This window comes from Crinia signifera, chromosome 12, assembly GCF_055691185.1.
Source record: "Crinia signifera chromosome 12, ASM5569118v1, whole genome shotgun sequence".
NCBI classification, from domain to species: Eukaryota; Metazoa; Chordata; class Amphibia; order Anura; family Myobatrachidae; genus Crinia; species Crinia signifera.
Window position 1 is genome coordinate 69,891,333 of NC_139228.1, and position 19,868 is coordinate 69,911,200.

At 46.5% G+C, this 19,868-nt stretch overlaps 2 protein-coding genes across 2 annotated transcripts in view; both read right to left on the bottom strand.

Annotated features, from left to right (window-relative positions):
* Positions 1–1,480: 1,480 nt before the first annotated feature.
* Positions 1,481–6,298, bottom strand: VCPKMT (valosin containing protein lysine methyltransferase). Its single transcript, XM_083166114.1, has 6 exons — positions 6,007–6,298; positions 5,321–5,431; positions 5,155–5,227; positions 4,952–5,071; positions 3,863–3,967; positions 1,481–2,923 (listed from the first exon to the last, which is right to left on the bottom strand). Exons 1-5 carry the CDS (start codon positions 6,240–6,242, stop codon positions 3,863–3,865), a joined length of 645 nt encoding a protein of 214 aa, XP_083022240.1. The 5' UTR covers positions 6,243–6,298; the 3' UTR covers positions 1,481–2,923.
* Positions 6,299–13,242: 6,944 nt separating this feature from the next.
* SOS2 (SOS Ras/Rho guanine nucleotide exchange factor 2) overlaps positions 13,243–19,868 on the bottom strand; it is a 55,804-nt gene continuing 49,178 nt past the window's right edge. Inside the window, exons 22-23 of the mRNA XM_083167160.1 lie at positions 18,557–18,666; positions 13,243–15,903 (exon numbers count right to left, since the gene is read on the bottom strand). Of these exons, the coding sequence (XP_083023286.1) occupies positions 15,394–15,903; positions 18,557–18,666 (620 nt within the window). The 3' untranslated portion in view covers positions 13,243–15,393. The remainder of the gene's footprint in view (positions 15,904–18,556; positions 18,667–19,868) is intronic.

Here is a 19,868-nt window from a genome sequence, read left to right on the forward strand (position 1 = left end):
GTCAACGCACCGACGTGAAAAGACTATTTATAGAGTATATGTATATCAGGATAGATATCTAGTGTGGATCGTATTGTCGACCCGACTTAGGTCGACAGTCATTAGGTCGACACCGTTGGGTCGTCAGGCAGCAAGGTTGACAGGGTTCTAGGTCGACATGGGACAAGGTCAACAAATGTGTTAGGTTGACATGGGTAAGGTCGACAGGTTGCGAGGTCGACATGGGTTGACAGGTTGCAAGGTCGACATGGGTCAACATGTTTTTTAACTGAATGTCGACACAGTCGACATGGACACAGTTGGAAGTCAACCGCAGTTGCTCGCTATGCTTCGGACACTATTTTATTCTCCCACCACGCCCTAGTGCATGAAATACTGCCTGTCGGCACATGTCGGCTCAAAAAAAACAGTGAAAAAACCCATGTCGACCTCGCGACCTAACGCATTTGTCGACCTAAAACCATGTCAACCTAGACACCTATCGACCTTCATTCATGTCGACCTAGAACCCTGTCGACCTTGTTGCCTGTCGACCCAACGGTGTCGACCTAATGACTATCGACCTGTCGGGTCGACAATACGACCCTATCCCCTTACAAGTAACAGATAGTTACTGGGTCAGATGCACTAAGCTTCAAATGTGATAAAATGGAGAGTGATAAACAGCCAGCCAATCAGCTCCTACCTGCCATGTCACAGGCTGTGTTTGAAATATGACAGGTTGGAGCTGATTGGCTGGTTGTTTATCACTTTTGAAGCTTAGTGCATCTGGCCCAGTCACTGGTTCCACCTCAGCACAGTTACACATTGTGGCTCTGGTGCCTGCTTGAATAAGTAGACGATACATTTACTGGGCATGTAATCAGGAATCTCGGGGCACCATGCAGCAGTGACGGAAGACACAATGCCAGGAAAGACTCGGGGTAGCGTTATCTTACCGTAAGCCGATGTTGGAGCTCCCTTACTCATAGGAAGGCCTCATGTATTCAGACAAGAGCCCAGTAACTGGGACTATGGGCCTGAATCAGTCCTGATAGCAACGCTGCAATTTTTGCACATGCTGCACTGCAGGTGGGGCAGATGTAACAGGTGCAGAGAGTTAGATTTTGCTGAGTTACTGTGTTTATGCGCAGGGCAAAAACTAGCTGCTTTATTCTTAAGCTGCAATTTAGATTTCAATTTGAACACACCTCACCCAAATGTAACTATCTGCACGTGTTACATCTGCCCCACCTGCAGTGCAGCATGGCTTGGTCCATCTGCAAAAATTGCAGCTTTGATAACAGGTTTGAATCAGGCTCAATATGGGAACAGGAACGTCCTGTCTACTCACGATTAGGTCTGCCGCAGTGTTTAAGGGGGGGGGGGGGGTGTGTGTGTGTGTGACAACATGGGACGTTTTATGACATTTTACATTTAATGATTATTATAGATCAACAACTTACTGGTCAGTTACTACAGACAAAGGACAACACATGAGTTTCAACATTCTGTATTTAATATCAACATTACATGGAGCGCCCATTTATCTTATAATACATTCATAGTGTAACAGTCTGCAGAAAGGAAAGTGCCCCAAATAAATGTACCAATGACACACGTACAGAAGCGGTCACATACAGCTTGGGATGAGAGCACAGATGTCACTCTCCAGCCACATTAATGCATCAGACTGGGATAAAGCTTCTACCCCCGAGACCACACGGTTATGGTATAAAACAGTGGTCCGGGAACTCGGTCCTCATTACCCCACACAGTGCATGTTTTGCTGGTAACCCAGGTGTACTAATTACTCAGACACAATTTATAAGGTCCGCAGGTGGAGTTAATTTAATTTAAGTTAATTTTGGTATAAAACATCTACAATCATACAGGGTCAAAATGTCAACAGGGTCTAAAGGTCGACATTGAAAAGGTCGACAGGGCCACAAGTTCGACAGGGCCACAAGGGCTCGGTCCCTCGCTGCACTCCGCGCTCTATTTTATTCTCCCTCCACACCCTAGTGGGTGGTAGGGCAATACTGCCTGTCGGCACGTGTTGGCTCAAAATTTAGTAAAAAAATGCATGTCGACCTTGACCATGTCAACCTATTGTCTGTTGACCTTTAGACCCTACCAAACTTTTGACTGTCGACCAATAGTGGTCAATTTTATAACTGTCGACCTAGAGTCATTCTATGATCAGTCCGGATACCGAAATGCATTCACATGGGGCTGACTGGTATCTACACGAGTTCTGCAGCACCCTGTAAGCCAGGCAATCTGCGGCAATCTGGCAGCTGGGGAGTTACAAATCGGCAGCAGCTAAAAAATGTAGGAGGCTGCCAAAGCCCTGTGTGGACCAATGGTGTAAGCGATGTCACATCATATTAGTCATTGGCTCAATAAGTCATCAATCTCCCTACTGGGATCGTTGCTGCTCCTTCCACCAATCAGCTCATACCTGAGGCCCTCTATCCCCGGTCTACAGGGAGCACCAGGCACAACCCAGCACTAGGTTTGGAGTTGGCACATCGGAGACAGAACATCTCTACTCTAGTTTGTACATGTCAATTCCGATATTTGTCCCTTTTAAAATCCTCAACATGCAAATCCCGGAAGGAAGCGGCATATATGGAGGCCGTCTTCAACACTGAAGATGATCAGGCCAGCAGGATCAATGTGAAGGTCATCCAGCATGAAGGGCTGGTCTTGGGTGTGTACTGAGAAGGCAGGACATACCTTATACTTTCAGCCAGTCATGCCCTGTGTGCACGAGTGACTGGCAATGCCCACTTTTATACCATGATATTGTAAAATAAGTCAATGAAGGATGACATTTTGTTCTGCCAAGTCTAGTCACCCATGGCCTGTGAGTATTCCCTGCTGATTTCATCCACAAGAGGGCGAGATGCTACAATATGCCCCCAAAACATCACACTGTCTGTGGGAAAAGGAAAGAGGGGTTACTTTGTGCCATTTCAACCCATAACCCTTTACAATGCTACATTTATACCCCTTTCACACTCGCAGAGCCGGGTCATACCTGGGAATGTGTTCCCGGATGCTTCCCGGGACTCTACCCTGGAATGTACCCTTTTACACTGCACTCAGACCTGGGATCGACCCGGGACAGCCCCATTCACACTGACCCCGGGAAATCCCTGCAAATACATATGCATGTCATTAGAAATGGACTCCAGGGCTCTGAAAGATGACATCAGCATTTGTGAGCCCAAGAAAGCTCCAATCAGCAGCTTTTTTAAAGTCCCGTGTACCCAATCCCAGGTGCGGGACCATTCACACTGACCGCATCCCGGGTCTATTCCGGAATCTACCCAGGTCAGGACCTGGTTAGAAATCCCGGTACTTCTGTACTTTCACGGCGCCAGCATGGCGCCGCGCGTCAGAGTCCCCTTGCGGGGCTCGCTTCGCTCGCCCACGCTGCGGGCTCGGTGGCTCGCCACGCTAATTAAAATCAACTCCATGCCAACATGGATAGTGGAGGTATGAACTATCTATGTTGGCATGGCGTTAACTTAGTTTATTTTACTTAGTTAGTGGCGAGCGTAACCCGGAAGTACGCGCGGCGCCATGCTGGCGCCGTGAAAGTAAAGAAGTACCGAAATCCCAGGATGTTCTTTCAAGACCCTTTCACACTGAGCTAAATCCCGGTTTAATGCGCGTTCATGTGCAAAAACCCAGGATATTTTTGCAAGTGTGAAAGGGGTATTAATGGGCAAACCTGAAATAACGCTCATATCATCAAAACTGGAGAATGCTATTTTTTATTTAAATTAATGTTAAAAACAGAAAAAAACATGTAACCTGTGAGATGAAACACAGGGGCAGCTGTATACCGAGGGACTATACAGGGTCTCACCTATTTTTTCCTGTACACTTGCAGAATATGAATGTCTTCGCTCCGGTATTCTTCATCATGTTTTTCAATGGCCACTTCCTCGAATTCAAAGTCATTTTTGAGAAGCTGAAACAGGAGATAATACTGAAATAGGTACTGGTTAGCTGTAACAGAAGAGTAATCAGATACATTTCTACTGAAATGTGCACACGAGCTTCCTGGCACTAGGACCCGCTCGTTCACCCCAGGCCCCGGCAAACGTCTTTGGGGATAAAATAAACTTTATTTGTATTATATATTTCTAATTAGCATTGCTGTCCTGCAGGGCGGAGTCATGGGTTTGCATCTCACCATGGCTCTGTCTGTGTAGAGTTTGTATGTCCTCTCAGATTTGTTCCTCCATGCCCCAAATATTTACTGCTCTTCCTCTAACCCTTCACCCTCCCTACCTGGTGACTACTGGAGCCTACACACGGAGGGATACGGTCATTGGGTCACCAGCATGTTTGTCAACAGTCATTAGGTCGACATGCATTTAGGTCAACATGAGTCTAGGGCGAGGGGATGCGGTGCTGCGTTTCAGTGTCCATGTCGACATTCGGGACAAAATATTGTGAAAAGCCCCATGTTGACTGTCGACCTAACCCATGTTGACCTAATGACCCTGTCGACCTAATGACTGTTGACCCAATGATCCACACCCCACACGGGAGAATTCAGGGTATTTTCTAAGCGATCTCACTAGATTGCTTAAAAAATGCCCCTACATCGCGCTGTGTGTAGGGGCTGCAGCGATACATCGCTATCGCCCGGTGATTAATATCCAGCATGCTGGATAAATCTAGTGAGATCGCCGGTCATGGCAGTGCTCTCACCGGAGAACACCGGCGCTGACAGATCACTCAGCACACAGCGATGTAGCATTGCTCAGATCGCCCAGCAGTTTTGCCCCGTGTGTAGGCCCCATAACTACCAGCCCCCCGGGGATACTGTCAATCAGGATCCCGGCCGACATAAATGTCGGGATTCCTGCAGTGATATTTTGACTGCTAGCATCTCATTCGCCGGCATGCCAACTGCATCCCGCTTTATACCATTGCAATATCTCACCTCAAAAAACTTCCTTTCAATCTCAGGGTTTTTACCAGTCGTTCTTTCCTCATAGCAGCATAAAACGCAGGTGTCGTGTCCGGCCAGGTCCTTCAGAGTTCTCAGTAATGGCTTCAGGGACTGCGTAATGAAGAACAATGCTGCAATCTGTGACGGTGGAGCATAAAGGGCTAGTACTGATAATGCAATGCTAGAATACAGACCTCCTCATAGTAGATGCAGTCAGCCATCAGAATGTAGTCAGGAGCGGGGAAGAAGTCGGATACGTCTTCACCCCTACATGCAAAGCAGATTGGGGTCATCAACGGCATTCTACATGGTAAAGCGAATCGCGGCGCCAATGCTTCTGAAAACCACAATAATACAAACCATTTTAGTACCTTCGCTCGGCAAGAACCAGTGATCAGGGGAGAGTTACTAGCAATGTTTGTGGTCATAAGTTCCTGCAGATCTTCCAGGTCGGTCACGGTGACATTTGCCCTGCAACAAACAAAGTATATAATAAAATATTTTATAAATATTACATATATCAGGGTTGCCTACGTTTAAAGTCTCCTAACCGGGAGAAGCCTGTGGAGAGGAGACTGTCAGCATCGCTTCTGGGGGCGGGGCCTGATGTAGACGCCATCAAGCTCCACCCCCAGTACTGCAAATCCCGCAAATTCGCAAGTCATGGCGGGGGCGTGATTTGCATCTTTAGCCCCCCTACCCACCCCAAAAAAAATCCCGGAATCACAGGAAATTAACGCCGCAGGTAGCCAGAAGGGTTGCCCAAACAATTTTCAGGAGCCGGTAGACAACCCTGATATTTATATTATATATCCATATATTGACATTTTATAAGGGTGCCACAAGTGGTTGTGTGTGTGTGTGTATATATATATATATATATATATATATATATATATATATATATATATATATATATTTTTTTTTTTTTTTTTTTTTAAACAGTGCAGACGTGTTGTGAAACTACGACTCCCGGCATGCAGGTCGGCCTGTGCCTGGTCAGTGGGCGGGGCTACACATGACCAGTATCCGAGACGCGGCCTTACCCCAGAGTGGCGGCCATGATGCCCACAATGCCGGTGCCAGAGCCGAGCTCCAGCGCGGACCGACCTCTCAACGAACCCGGCTCCATGCACTCCCGGCGCTCCAGGAACTTGGATAAGACGATGGCGGCGTCCCACACCACGCAGCCCACATCCCCGGAGCTCAGCTGCCGGATCTGCAGTACGGAGCCGTCCCGTCGCTCCACTTCCCTGATGAATACCCCGGCCGCTTCCGCCATGACCGACGCCGGCGAATACGCCCTCCGCGCATGCGTGAAGCTGGCGCCTTTGGGATCCCTCCGCGCGTGTGCACTGGTTCTCTGTGCCAGCTGCCTGTTACTAGCATAGTGGTGTACTGTACAGTAATCCGCATAATATGAAATACAGTATTTAATGGCTAAAGCCCTGTACACACTATACAATATGGACATAGTTAATTATATTGGCGGTACCACGAAAGGGACCGGGTTAATCACTGAATGATACTGAATAGGTTGGCAGCTCACCGAGGGCCTGAGACGCCACCTAGCCGAATACGGCCCTCCGTCCGAACCTCCTCAGAAAAATGCGAGGGGATGTGTACGAGAAAAACACATCCCCTTACATAAACCGATATATGAGGAGAAATTATGATTGTTCTGCTTTTGCAAATAAAAGTCGGTCAACTGACATTCGAATGCGAGTAACAAAGACGGGGCGGGAAGCTGACGCCAGCTATCCGCCTGCCTGTTAAACCATGGGAACGACTAGCGTTTTCATGGGGATGCCGATAAAACACTGGGCATTCCCATAGTCCAGCGCCATCACCGCCCCTGTCCAGCCTTCCCCGCTGCAAATGGCCCGGCTGTGGGGGGTGTTTACACATGCGCAAACCCCGACTATTGGGGCAGGGGCTGAATTCGGATCCTGAATAGGCCCCATATGTCTCCCCTCCGGGAAAAGCCTGGCAGACAGGGTCCGCAGCCGCACAGCATGTTTTCCTGTTCAGTGCCTGATCCGAGCGCTGCCCGATCATCCCGGCAGTAAGGGATGTAATGCGTATTGAAGGCTCCAACCCTGGGATTAAAATCTTGGGCAGAGATCCCAGAATCCTCCCGATCCTGGGATTGGCATTCCTATAGGCAAGGCCTGGCTGGCACTCCAGCTGCTGTGGAACTACTCCCTCTGCTGCCCACCCACCCCTATCATCCTCCTCTCCCAACTACCCCACTCTGTCATCCTTCTGCCCTACTACAGCTGAGGAAGTCCGCTCCCTCATCTCATCCACTCCCCCCCTCTACCTGTCCCCTCTCGTCTCCTCAGTTCCCTCTCCCCCACTGGCTGCTCCCACCTTGCTCACCTCTTTAACCTATCTCTTTCTACTGGCATCTTTTCCTCACCCTTCAAACATGCTCTGGTCTCGCCTATTCTTAAAAAACCAAACCTGGACCCTTTATCTCCCACAAGCTACCGCCCTATCTCTCTTCTCCCATTTGCCTCTAAAATACTAGAACGGCTGGTTTACAGGCATCTCACCAGCTACCTGTCTGACCACTCCATCCTAGATCCCCTTCAATCTGGCTTTCGCCCACTTCACTCCACTGAGACTGCCCTAGTGAAAGTCACCAATGACCTGCTGTCAGCCAAATCCAAGGGTCACTTCTCCCTGCTTATCCTTTTGGACCTATCTGCTGCCTTTGACACTGTGGATCACCCTCTCCTCCTCCACACACTCCAAAACATTGGTCTCTCTGGCACAGTCTTTAACTGGTTTTCCTCTTACCTCTTCAACCATTCCTTCTCAGTCTCTGGCTCCACCTCACCACCTTCCAGTCAGGGTCCCTCAAGGTTCCGTCCTTGGCCCCCTTCTGTTCTCTCTGTACACCTCCTCTCTGGGTGCACTCATTAACTCCTTTGGGTTCCAATATCACCTCTATGTGGATGACACCCAAATCTACCTCTCCTCTCCTGATCTGTCCCCCACTGTTTTCTCTCAAGTTTCCAACTGCCTCTCTGCCAACTCCACCTGGATATCTGAGCGATTTCTGAAGCTGAATATGGACAAAACCGAACTTATTATCTTTCCCCCACCCAGAGCTATGCCCCCTACTAATATCTCTATCACTGTTAACAACACCATCATCTCCCCTGTTCCCCGACTCCGCTGCCTGGGTGTCACTCTGGACTCCTCCCTCTCCTTTGCACCCCACATCCAAGCCCTGGCCCATTCTTGCCGGTTCCAGCTACGCAACATTGCTCGCATCAGGCCCTTTCTCTCACAGAGTGCAACTAAGCTGATCATCCACTCATTGGTCATCTCACGGCTTGACTACTGTAATGCTCTCCTCACCGGCCTCGCTCAGGCCCAACTAGCTCCTCTCCAATCTGTCCTCAATGCTGCAGCCAGGCTTATCTTCCTCTCCTGCCGCTCTTATTCTGCCACTCCCCTTCAACAAAATCTGCACTGGCTTCCATTCCCCTACAGACTCCTCTTTAAACACCTCACACTCACATACAGGGCCATCTCTAATTCCATTGCTCCAAATATCTCTAACCTCATCTCCATTCATACAACCTCCTGCCCTCTACGGTCAGCTGACGACTGTCGTCTCTTCTCCACCCTGATCACTGCTTCCCATACTAGAGTACAGGTCTTTGCCCGTGCTGCACCCCTTCAGTGGAACGCACTCCCTCGCTCCATTAGACTCTCCCCGACCTTGCAAAGCTTCAAACGGGCACTGAAAACTCACCTATTCATCAAAGCGTACCCTTCCACTGCATAAACCAGCTGGTTCTCCGACCCCTTGCCTGTTTACATCCTGCTATCTAACCACCACCCCCTCGCTTGCACCTCTTGTAATCTGTCTGTCTCCCCTTCCTACTAGATTGTAAGCTCCTCCGAGTAGGGCCCTCTTCCCTCCTGTTGTCAAAGCCCACTTCTCTTCACATTTCACTCACAGCTCTCCTATACTCCAACACTCAGTGACCATCTTCGTCTGCATACTCATCTCCATCATTGGCCTCAAGCCTCTAGTTGTATGTTGATTGAGTCCTCACTACTTACATTTAAGCTGTAATGTGTATTGAACTGTGGTGCTCTTTATTTGTACTCTATTTTTGTTATTTATTCAATGTTATGCCAAGCTTTGTCTCCCTGTATTGTTCCTTTGTACAGTGCTGCGAAACACTTGTGGCGCCTTATAAATAAAATAATAACTACTCCTCCTCCCAGATTGCCCTGCCATAAACCAGTGGCTGTATAAAATGTAGAACATGCTGCTTTAGGTTTTAAATTACTTCTGGAATACCAAAGTGTGTGAGTGTGTGTGTGTGTGTGTGTGTGTGTGTGTGTGTGTGTGTGCGCGGGGGTGTGTGTTAATTTTTATAGAGAGATAACGTACCAGCCAGTCTGCTCCTCACTGCCATTTTTCAAATGTAACATAACAACGAATAGCCGATTGGTTGGTACTTTATCGCTGTCCAATTTATCTCCCTTGCAGGCTTAATAAATAGACGCATGTTGGAAAATTGTCAAGAGCTGGTTGGCCACTATCAACGCCAGCCCGAAGCAAGGCGAGCCCCGCAAGGGGACGCGTTACGCGCCCTCCCGAACTGTTCATAGCCCAACTATGCACGTCGGTGTAGAGTTGATTTTATAAAAAGAGTGGCGAGCGCAGTGGAATACACGTCAAGTGATCCGCATCCACTCACCACACTTTATAATATCAACTCCGCGCCGATGTGGATAGTGGGGGTATGAACAGGTTGGGAGGACACGTACCGCGTCCCCTTGCGGGGCTCGGCTCGCTTCGGGCTGGTGTGGATATTGGGGGGCTTGAAATGGAGGCATTTGTTAGTGTGTAACATGGAGCACTGGCAAATGCGTCCTTTATTGTGCATGACACGCACTTGCACACCGCACCCTCCCCCCCTTTGTGCAGGAGACGCACGTGCTACTGAACCCCTAACCCTGTCAGTCTCCCTGAAGTGGACACAAGCAGGGTTGCCGTACCCTGCCGCAATAATTACTGAGAAGCTCCTGCATCTCAGACAGATGGAGTGTCTCTCCGCCAGCACCTGCATGATCCCCTCTTCCCCCGGCATCTGCCAGCGCAGGGGATCTGGCGGTTACCAGCGATGTGTGAGATGCGCTCACTAGGCTTGCCAGGGACAGTGCTGCAGCTCCCGGGGACAGTAGGGTGACAACGCTACCTGATGGGAACACCACGCTAGGCAGCCGTTGGGCTATGCTGACAACGTAGCTTAACCTACACTGAAAACGTAGCGTAGCCTGCCGCCGTGAAACTACACAAGTACCAATAAATCTATAAATGTTATAATGACTATTGTATACATTGACTAATATTTACATTCTACAAATAGAGAAACAAAAAATAAACAAATGTTAGAGCCCTTTAATAGCATTTAAAGGTCCGTAAAACTCCATCTGGTCTTTTCTCCAATATTTTGAAACTATTATGAATGCATAATTAAAAGCACTCTTAGGGCTATTTCACACACTCCGGCTCTTGCCGCACGGCCAAAATCCGTGCCGTGCAAAGTAGTTGTCAATGGACACTATTGTGTCCATTGACACGGGACGGCCCGGCCGTCCGGTCGCAGCCAGATCCCGCCACTGGAAGGGACGGCTGCCGGGTTGTGGCCATCCCCTCCATTCTAAACTTCTTAGTGCGGCACGGCTTCCTAGCCGTGCGGGATTTCGCCATCCGGCAGGAGCCGGAGTGTGTGCAGTAGCCCTTACGGTGTTAGGAATGGATGAGAACTCCTCTCCATGGTTACTCCACCCCATCTATACCCCCGCACTGTAAGATCCACCCCACCATTTCATTCACCTGGGGGGCTGTGCTGCTCCAGAGATATCGATTCCTCTAGTATACGAAACATTGGCCCCTGTTCCATCTCTTTCAGGGTCTGTGTACTAAGCCCTGGAGAGATAAAGTACCAACCAATCAGCCCTGTTAAAATCCCCATAAGGGGGATATTAAACAGGACAATAGCAGCTCATCATTCTAGCCATCAATAATCAAGTGCAATATATAAAATAAGTTATGTGGGGTACATATAATTTCTCATACAGATCATTTAAAGTGCGTACACACTAGACAACCTTTTTAATGATATGCGCGATAACGACTAGTCCTAACAACATTTTCCTGTTTAGGGTCAATTGTGGCCCATACTATAGGCCTGATTCAGGGTAGCACGGATGGTGTAATGGTTACCATTAGAAATGTGCAGGCTCTGATTTACTCTGATCTCAAAGCAGGATCTTATTGGCTATCAACGGTCAACATCTGTCATGTGATTTGGGATATCCAATAAGATCCTGCTTTGAAATCAGAGTAAATCAGAGCCTGCACATCTCTAGCTAGCATTACTGCCTCACGGTATGGGTTTGATTCCCACCATGACCCTAACTGTGTGGAGTTTGTATATTCTCCCCGTGCTTGCGTGGGTTTCTGTTTCCTCCCACAATCCAAAAATATACTGGTAGGTTTATTGGCTCTGAAGAAATTTATGTGTATGCGTGTACATATGGTAGGGAATATAGACTGTAAACTCCACTGGGACAGGGACTGATCTGAATATTCAAATATTCTACTAGATTGTAAGCTCCTCAGAACAGGGCCCTCTTCTCTTCACATTTCACTCACAGCTCTCCCATACTGAAACATCTCAGCATCCATCTTTGACCACCAGCCCCTAGTAGTATGTTGATCAAGTTGTCACTACTTACATTTAAGCTGTAATGTGTATTGTACTGTGGCAATCATTTTAGGTACTTGTTTCCTAGAAAGGCGCCCAAATTTTCTACGTACACAAAAGGTAGAGAAATCGCATCGCATGGGCCATTTTAGTGGTTGCGATTTTTTAATGTGATTTATTCACTGCTCTGTGTGCCTCATGGGATCGCATCGCATCGCATAGCACCTCCCGCAAAATTGCATGTGATTTTATCGGGTGTGCGATGCTACTACATTAGCTATACAATTATATGATTGTATGACATACGCACCCCCCCACTATCCACGCCAGCCCGAAGCGTGCCGAGCCCCGCGAGGGTGCGTCGGTACATGTCCTTCAATGTTTTCATACCCTCACTATCCACGTCAGCGTGGAGCTGATTTTATATAGTGGGCGAGCGAAGCGAGCCCGAAGCGTGGCGAGCGCACGCGGATAACTTTACATGTATTCCTTTGGGCTCGGTGGCTCGCCACACTATATAGAATCAACTCCACGCCGACGTGGATAGTGGAGGTATGAAAAAGTCGTAGGACGTGTACCGCCACCGCTCACTGGCGTGGATAGTGGTGGTGGTGGTGGGGGGGGGGGGGGGTTGCCTAAAACCTCATTTTAGGACATAGTCATATTATTGTATACCTAATATTACAAGAAAAAAATCACATCGCACGGCAGTACAATTACATGTGATGCGATTTTACTACGCAGAATACCAGACTAAGCAAATAGCTTAGTGGGTGCCGTTCTAGGAAACAAGTACCTCATTTTATTAATTCATTACCTGTAATCTACATCTGTTATTTATTTACTGTAATAAGTTTTTTCTCCCTGTACTGTTCCTTTGTACCGCGATGCGAAACACTTCTGGCGCCTTTTAAATAAAATAATAATATTCTCGCTGTCAAAGTGCTGCGAAATGTGTGCGCTATATAAATAACTGGTGAAATTGAGTTGGCAGTTGTGTTTTAGCAAATCCTCGCTCAACTACAATGTAATTTCAATGTTTCCCGCTATTTCCCAACTGTGAAAATAATGAGACTTGAGAACTCGAGGCTGCAGACTCAGCTCAACATCCGAATTTGCATTCGTGGAAATGGCCACTAAATTTGAGAATGATCAGCTCTTTCCGAGGAAAAAGACGTGGATTTCGGAGATCCTCGGAAAAAGACGTGGATTCGGAGATCCACATCTTTTACGATGGTTTCCGAAAATCAGAATTAAAAAAAAACAAAAAAAACATGTAAAATAGATGGATTGCAAATTCGATATATTCTGTGTGAAAATAGCCGCAATTTTGCCGTATTTATGCGGATCGGCAACATAAATAAATCCTAATTGCATATCGTTCAGTGGGTACACGAAGCACAAGGTCATCACAGCCCACTATTTAAATCAGGCAGAAACCCAACACGTTGGTAAATATCAGAGGACTCCTATATATCGTTGGTAGTCTGATTACCTTCACCTGACAAAGAAACATATCCGAGACCCAAAGGATTAAGACTACTGTAAATTTATTACATCTGTTAAGAACACAGATACAAAGCACAGTAAAAGGCCACAGGACAGGAAATAAACGTGGCTCTTAAGACATCTGTACAAACACTGCTGATACCTGATAAGTCATGTGACATCACACACCATCGTCATTAGACGCTCAGAATAAAAAAAAAGTTACGGCTTACTTTGCAGATTTAATCTGGAGCCTAACCTTAAGTGATGGCAGACTTACGCCATCGCTATTAATATAGGATTAATCAGAAGGGACTGCTGAACGCTTTGTTCTTGTGTGGTTGAACACCTACCGGGTTCACGTATCACAATGTTATTTCGTTACCTACCATACGTATCAGCTTAAATCCACCATTGCTATGCGCAACAGGCAGACCGTAAAAATCCATCCAGAATAGCCATAAATACAACATACCAGGATATATCAGTCTATTTTTAACCACAATACTGTTTTCCTTCACTTTATCCGAGAGTGCCATGAATTTGGGAAAAAAAAGTTTGCATTGGGGCATGCATAAGAGTGTATCCAACAGGTTATCTCTTCTTCAGTGATGTCATAAGCGCTTAACAACCGCTGCTATAATCTTACTAACGGTCTTTGTGTATTACGTGGCTTTGTCCATGGACCGTGTAGGCAACACATTCAAATTGGAACGTTGTCGTCAACTATGCTACATTAAAAAAAGTTATAATAATCGAATATCTGTTCGAACATTACATTTTTTTTTAAAATCCATGACATTGGCGAATCCCATGCGTAATATCGATTTTTGTAAAGGAAAAAAAAGGGGGGGGGGGGATGGGGGCACGAGAATTTACTGAGAATATTGTGCTTTAACCTTTTTGCTTTGCGATCTCTTTTACCCAAACATTTTGTTCATTGAATTCGTTCTGCACAGTAATGCACTGCATGGCGGCTTAAGACATTCTTGAGAAAATAAGTTACATTGACCGTTTAAGGACCTGTGAAGAGAAAATAGTTGTCACGGTGCTAAAGGAACGAAGATGTCGCCTTTTGCCGGTTCCCAAACACACAAACCTGATTAGTGATTACATTCACGGCAAATAGCAGAGATTTAAAGAAAAAAAAAAAAGGCAACTTAGTAGCCCGATCTGGCTTTTACCTGCTAAAATAAAGGAAAAGGCACATTTGAATACGCTGCATGCTTAATATTAATCTTTCGAGATCCAGTAGCTATTTTTTTTAGGTAGTGTTTGTGAACAAACAAACATGTAGTGCACTTCAATTCTATATGGAAACCTGCTTCCTTGCTCGGTTCTCTTGGATGAAGTCCGACAGTCGGTAACCCGCTGCCTGTATAAAGCCAAGCTTCCATTTGTGGGAGATATAAAAGAAAGAGTTCCAATTCCCTAGGAAGCTGTGATATCGCGGAGGCACTGTGCGTCTCATTGCCATCATTTGTTCCTACAACGAACTTACGGGCTGCATTCTCCTGCGTACTGGCTGACCCGGGCTGCTTATATGCGACCAGTAGACTGGATCTCCTTCACCATGGCAGATGTCAATGTTGTCCTCTCTGCAGAATCTACCGGGACTCCCCCAGCAATAAAGAGGAAGGATGTAACTTATAGATTCCTAAGGCGATTCAATGACGCCATACGTCCCGTTTCAGGGTTTGGAAATAAATAGGCCACTAGTGCTTTAAATAAATGTAACAAAATATCCCTCCTAAAAAAAATGCACTTTTTTCCCAAATAAAAACATGGTTCCTTGTATATAACAGATAACTCACTGATTTGGTCTTATGAAGGGTACAGTGCAAAACAAAAAAAAATTAAAAAGGTCTGGACATGTATGATGTGTCCGAAAGGCCAGGACACGTCTTCACCTGAGGCAGTAACACGCTGTTTTAGTGTTTGAAGGCCGTAGTGTGTTGAAACAGTCCCTTCCCCCATGGACTTGATTCCTGCACTTTATGATCAGTAGAACTTTATAAGAGTGTTATCGTTGACCCCCTCTGTCGCCGAAAAAGCGACAACACATCAGGCAGAGAATGTAAAAAGTGAAAGTACAGTGCCTTTTCCCAAAAAATAAATTACAAAAACATAAAGAACGTGAAGTGTAAATCCATTTGCTGATCCCTATCCAGTGTCAAGGACTGTTATGGCTGTACGTCATTGCGGAGTTTCGGAATTCTCCAATAAGGTTAGTCTGTGCAAAGGAGGATGGGAGAAATCCCTTTTGTAAGTCTTTGGAGGCAGTTTCGGTAGCTGAGGACTGGAGTTCTGCCTGGGTGGAACCGGAGGAGCTGCGGACTGAAAGAGGTTGTTGTGGCTGGCGCTAAGCCCGCAGCAGCGCCGCAGCACTCTTGGAGACGGGGTGCTGGGAGGAGTGCTGGGAGAGTTTGGAACGGTGTTGGCCTCTCTGAACCATTCCTGCTCTCGGTGGAGACGTCCTAGCGGAGGAGGCTGAAGATTCAAGGGGCAGTTTATAAAGTGTTCTGGAGGCCTCAGTGGGACTGGTGGTGGGGTGTCAGGAAGTGGATCCCTCGGTGGTGGTGGTGGAGGGCTGTGCAGAGGTCCATCGAAGGACCCAGTGTAAGCAGGAACTCTGGGCTGGATCTTTGGAGGTGGAGGCAATCTGGGTGGAATGGCAGGAGGTTCCTCATCTAGTCTAGAAGTTCCCTGGATGAAATGGCGAAACGTACAACAGTAAGTATAGAGGTCCAATGATGTAAATTTATATAATATGCACACATATATCCGAAGTATGGAATAAATGCAGAAATCACATCATCAATTGTCTTTGATGGTTTTAGGAGGGTCCCAGCATGAAATGTGTACAACGGCTCACAACTGGCAGGGTTATGTCCCTGAGAGAAAGAAAGAGAGAGAGAGAGAGAGAGAGAGAGAGAGAGAGAGAGAGAGAGAGTGTGTGTGTGTGTGTGTGTGTGTGTGTGTGTGTGTATATGAGGGGGAAGTGTCAGCCTTCATGACTGAATGGTTAAATGTGGTGTTATCATTTAAGACTAGAGGGCAACATATAATTTACTTTCAGTAAAAACACCCTGGGGAAGATGTACTAAGCCTTGTATAGTGATAAAGTTAAGCGATAGAGATAAAGTACCAACCAATCAGCTCCTAACTGCCATGTTTAAATGGCATCTGTAATGTTACATAAAAAAACTGGAAAGCAATGTAATGTGTAAATCTAATCTGTTCAGAGGACACACAATGTTACATAATAGGAACTGGGGCACTGCAATGTGGTATAATATGAACTTAAATATTAATGTGGCATAATATGAACTTGAATATTAATGTGTCATAATATGTTTATGTGAACTGGAATATTAATGTGGCATAATATGAACTGGAACACTAACATGGCATAATGTAAACTGGAGGGCACCGTAATGTAGCACAGTATGAGCAGGGGGCACTGTAATGTAGCATAATATGAACTGAGGACTCTAGGTCAATGCGAGTTGGGGATACTGTGTGGGATAATGTGCACTGGCAGCTGTACAATATGACCTCAGGTAAACTAGGAACTACAATTGTTCATAAAATAAACTAGGGCAATACTATGGGGCATAACAGTAACTAGGGCACTACTATGGGGCATAAGAGTAACTAGGGCCCTACTATGGGGCATAACAGTAACTAGGGCACTACTATGGGGCATAACAGTAACTAGGGCACTACTTTGGGGCATAACAGTAACTAGGGCACTACTTTGGGGCATAACAGTAACTAGGGCAGTACTATGTGGCATTACAGTAACTAGGGCGCTACTATGGGGCATAACAGCAACTAGGGCGCTACTATGGGGCATAACAGCAACTAGGGCGCTACTATGGGGCATAACAGTAACTAGGGCGCTACTATGGGGCATAACAGTAACTAGGGCGCTACTATGGGGCATAACAGTAACAAGGGCGCTATTATGTGGCATAACAGTAACAAGGGCGCTACTATGTGGCATAACAGTAACTAAGGCACTACTATGGGGCATAACAATAACTAAGGCACTACTATGGGGCATAACAGTAACTAGGGCACTACTATGGGGCATAAGAGTAACTAGGGCCCTACAATGGGGCATAACAGTAACTAGGGCACTACTATGGGGCATAACAGTAACTAGGGCACTACTATGGGGCATAAGAGTAACTAGGGCCCTACTATGGGGCATAAGAGTAACTAGGGCCCTACTATGGGGCATAAGAGTAACTAGGGCACTATTATGGGGCATAAGAGTAAATAGGGCATAACAATAACTAGGACACTACTATGGGGCATAACAGTAACTAGGGCGCTACTATGGGGCATAACAGTAACTAGGGCGCTACTATGGGGCATAACAGTAACAAGGGCGCTACTATGTGGCATAACAGTAACAAAGGCGCTACTATGTGGCATAACAGTAACTAAGGCACTACTATGGGGCATAACAATAACTAAGGCACTACTATGGGGCATAACAGTAACTAGGGCACTACTATGGGGCATAAGAGTAACTAGGGCCCTACAATGGGGCATAACAGTAACTAGGGCACTACTATGGGGCATAAGAGTAACTAGGGCCCTACTATGGGGCATAAGAGTAACTAGGGCCCTACTATGGGGCATAAGAGTAACTAGGGCCCTACTATGGGGCATAACAGTAACTAGGGCACTACTATGGGGCATAAGAGTAAATAGGGCATAACAATAACTAGGACACTACTATGGGGCATAACAATAACTAAGGCACTACTATGGGGCATAACAATAACTAGGGCACTACTATGGGGCATAAGAGTAACTAGGGCCCTACAATGGGGCATAACAGTAACTAGGGCACTACTATGGGGCATAAGAGTAACTAGGGCACTACTATGGGGCATAAGAGTAAATAGGGCATTACAATAACTAGGACACTACTATGGGGCATAACAATAACTAAGGCACTACTATGGGGCATAACAATAACTAGGGCACTACTATGGGGCATAACAATAACTAGGGCACTACTATGGGGCATAACAATAACTAGGGCACTACTATGGGGCATAACAATAACTAGGGCACTACTATGGGGCATAGCATTAACAAGGGCACTAATTTGGGGCATAAATAAATCTAGCTGCTGTGGAGAGGTGCCTCTTAAAAAGCATTTAAGCATTTCATTTTCTGTTAAATTATGGAAATTAACCAGAGATGGTTCATTACTTCCTGATATTGGGTCAGGCTTATTCCCTTGAACTATTGAAATTTGGTAATAAAACATGAGCTATTCATTTGCCAAGCTGCTTATTGATGTTGCCACCAGGAGGCAGTAGAATCCACACACCATGAGGCTGGAAGAATCCTGATCGACCTTCTTGCGTGGAGGTAACGGAGGAGGCAGTAGCGGTTCTTCACTTAACCTGTGCAGACTATTGCAGGAACTGAAGAAGGACTCTGAAAATGAAATGATAAAAAATTAACACACAGAGACTTTGTGAAGGCTAATGCCGCTACTGTAAACGGCCCCGTCCCTCCTGTACCGCAGAAAATGGCATTAAACTATCTTCAATACAAATGAAAGTAAGGAATCTGGATGTCTGACAGACAACATCTAGGTTGACAATCAATAGACACAAGCAAAAGGTCTACATGGAAAATGTCAACACGTGAATAGGTTGACATGAGTTTTGGGGATCTTTTTATACTTTAACATCCAGGTGTACTCCGATGTCCGATGTCACACATTGTCGGTGAGCTAGAACACACCCCATCAGTGACATGCATCGCTGACTTTTTAATGGAATGTAGAGGGAACGGTGCGAGGAAGCGATTTCCATAGAGTTGGGGCTACTCAGCTAAAAGTTTGACCCCCAAACAAATTTAAAAAGATTCTAGGTACTATTAATAGTCCTTCATCAGTCCACAGAAACTTTCCATTTTAAATGTCCGACCTTACAGCCCCAGCACACCATGTGACTTCACCAAGGGGAGAAGTGGCATACGATCTCCCTTGAACCGCATGCGATATATCGTATGCCGTCCTTAGGCATATGATAGATCGCATGCGATCCCAGCATGGGCTGTGGGATCCAATAAACACCAGGTGCAGCCTTTGCTATCTAAAATCGGAGATAAAGGACATTAAATTTGACAATTTTCATCAAATTTTTCAGGCCGATCCGTCGGAATCAAGTGAAAGTGCGCAAATCGCACTAGTGTATGGCCAGCTTAACAACAAACGGTACTCTTTACCTAGCACGGCGCCCATCGCGGGCATTGAATGCACTAAAAAATCGGGTGCGACGCGACCGACGCGATTCCCGCAGGGACCAATGTTAAATTTCTCAATTGACCCGATTTTTCTGTTCAATGCCTCAATTGACACGATTTTTCCATAGGAATCAATGTTAAATGGCCCACAGAGGCCAAATAGCCACCATGAAGTGTGAAATGGCCCCCACAATTGTTAACGCCACCCCACAATCAACGTGAACCCGAAGCGTGGCGAGCGCAGCGAGCCCGTGAGGGGCGGCGGTACGCGTCCTACGACCTTTTCATACCCCCACTATCCACGTCGGCGTGGAGTTGAGAATAGAATAGTGTGGCGAGCGCAGCGAGCCACCGAGCCCGAAGCGTGGCGAGAGCAGCGAGCCCCG

Excerpts from the sequence above, each read along its gene's own strand:
- VCPKMT (XM_083166114.1), bottom strand. The coding sequence starts at position 6,242 with ATGGCGGAAGCGGCCGGGGTATTCATCAGGGAAGTGGAGCGACGGGAC. Across the intron at positions 5,432-6,006 it reads ATCATGGCCGCCACTCTGGG|GGCAAATGTCACCGTGACCG; the intron begins GTAAGGCCGCGT and ends TGTTTGTTGCAG. Across the intron at positions 3,968-4,951 it reads TTGAAAGGAAGTTTTTTGAG|CTTCTCAAAAATGACTTTGA; the intron begins GTGAGATATTGC and ends CTCCTGTTTCAG.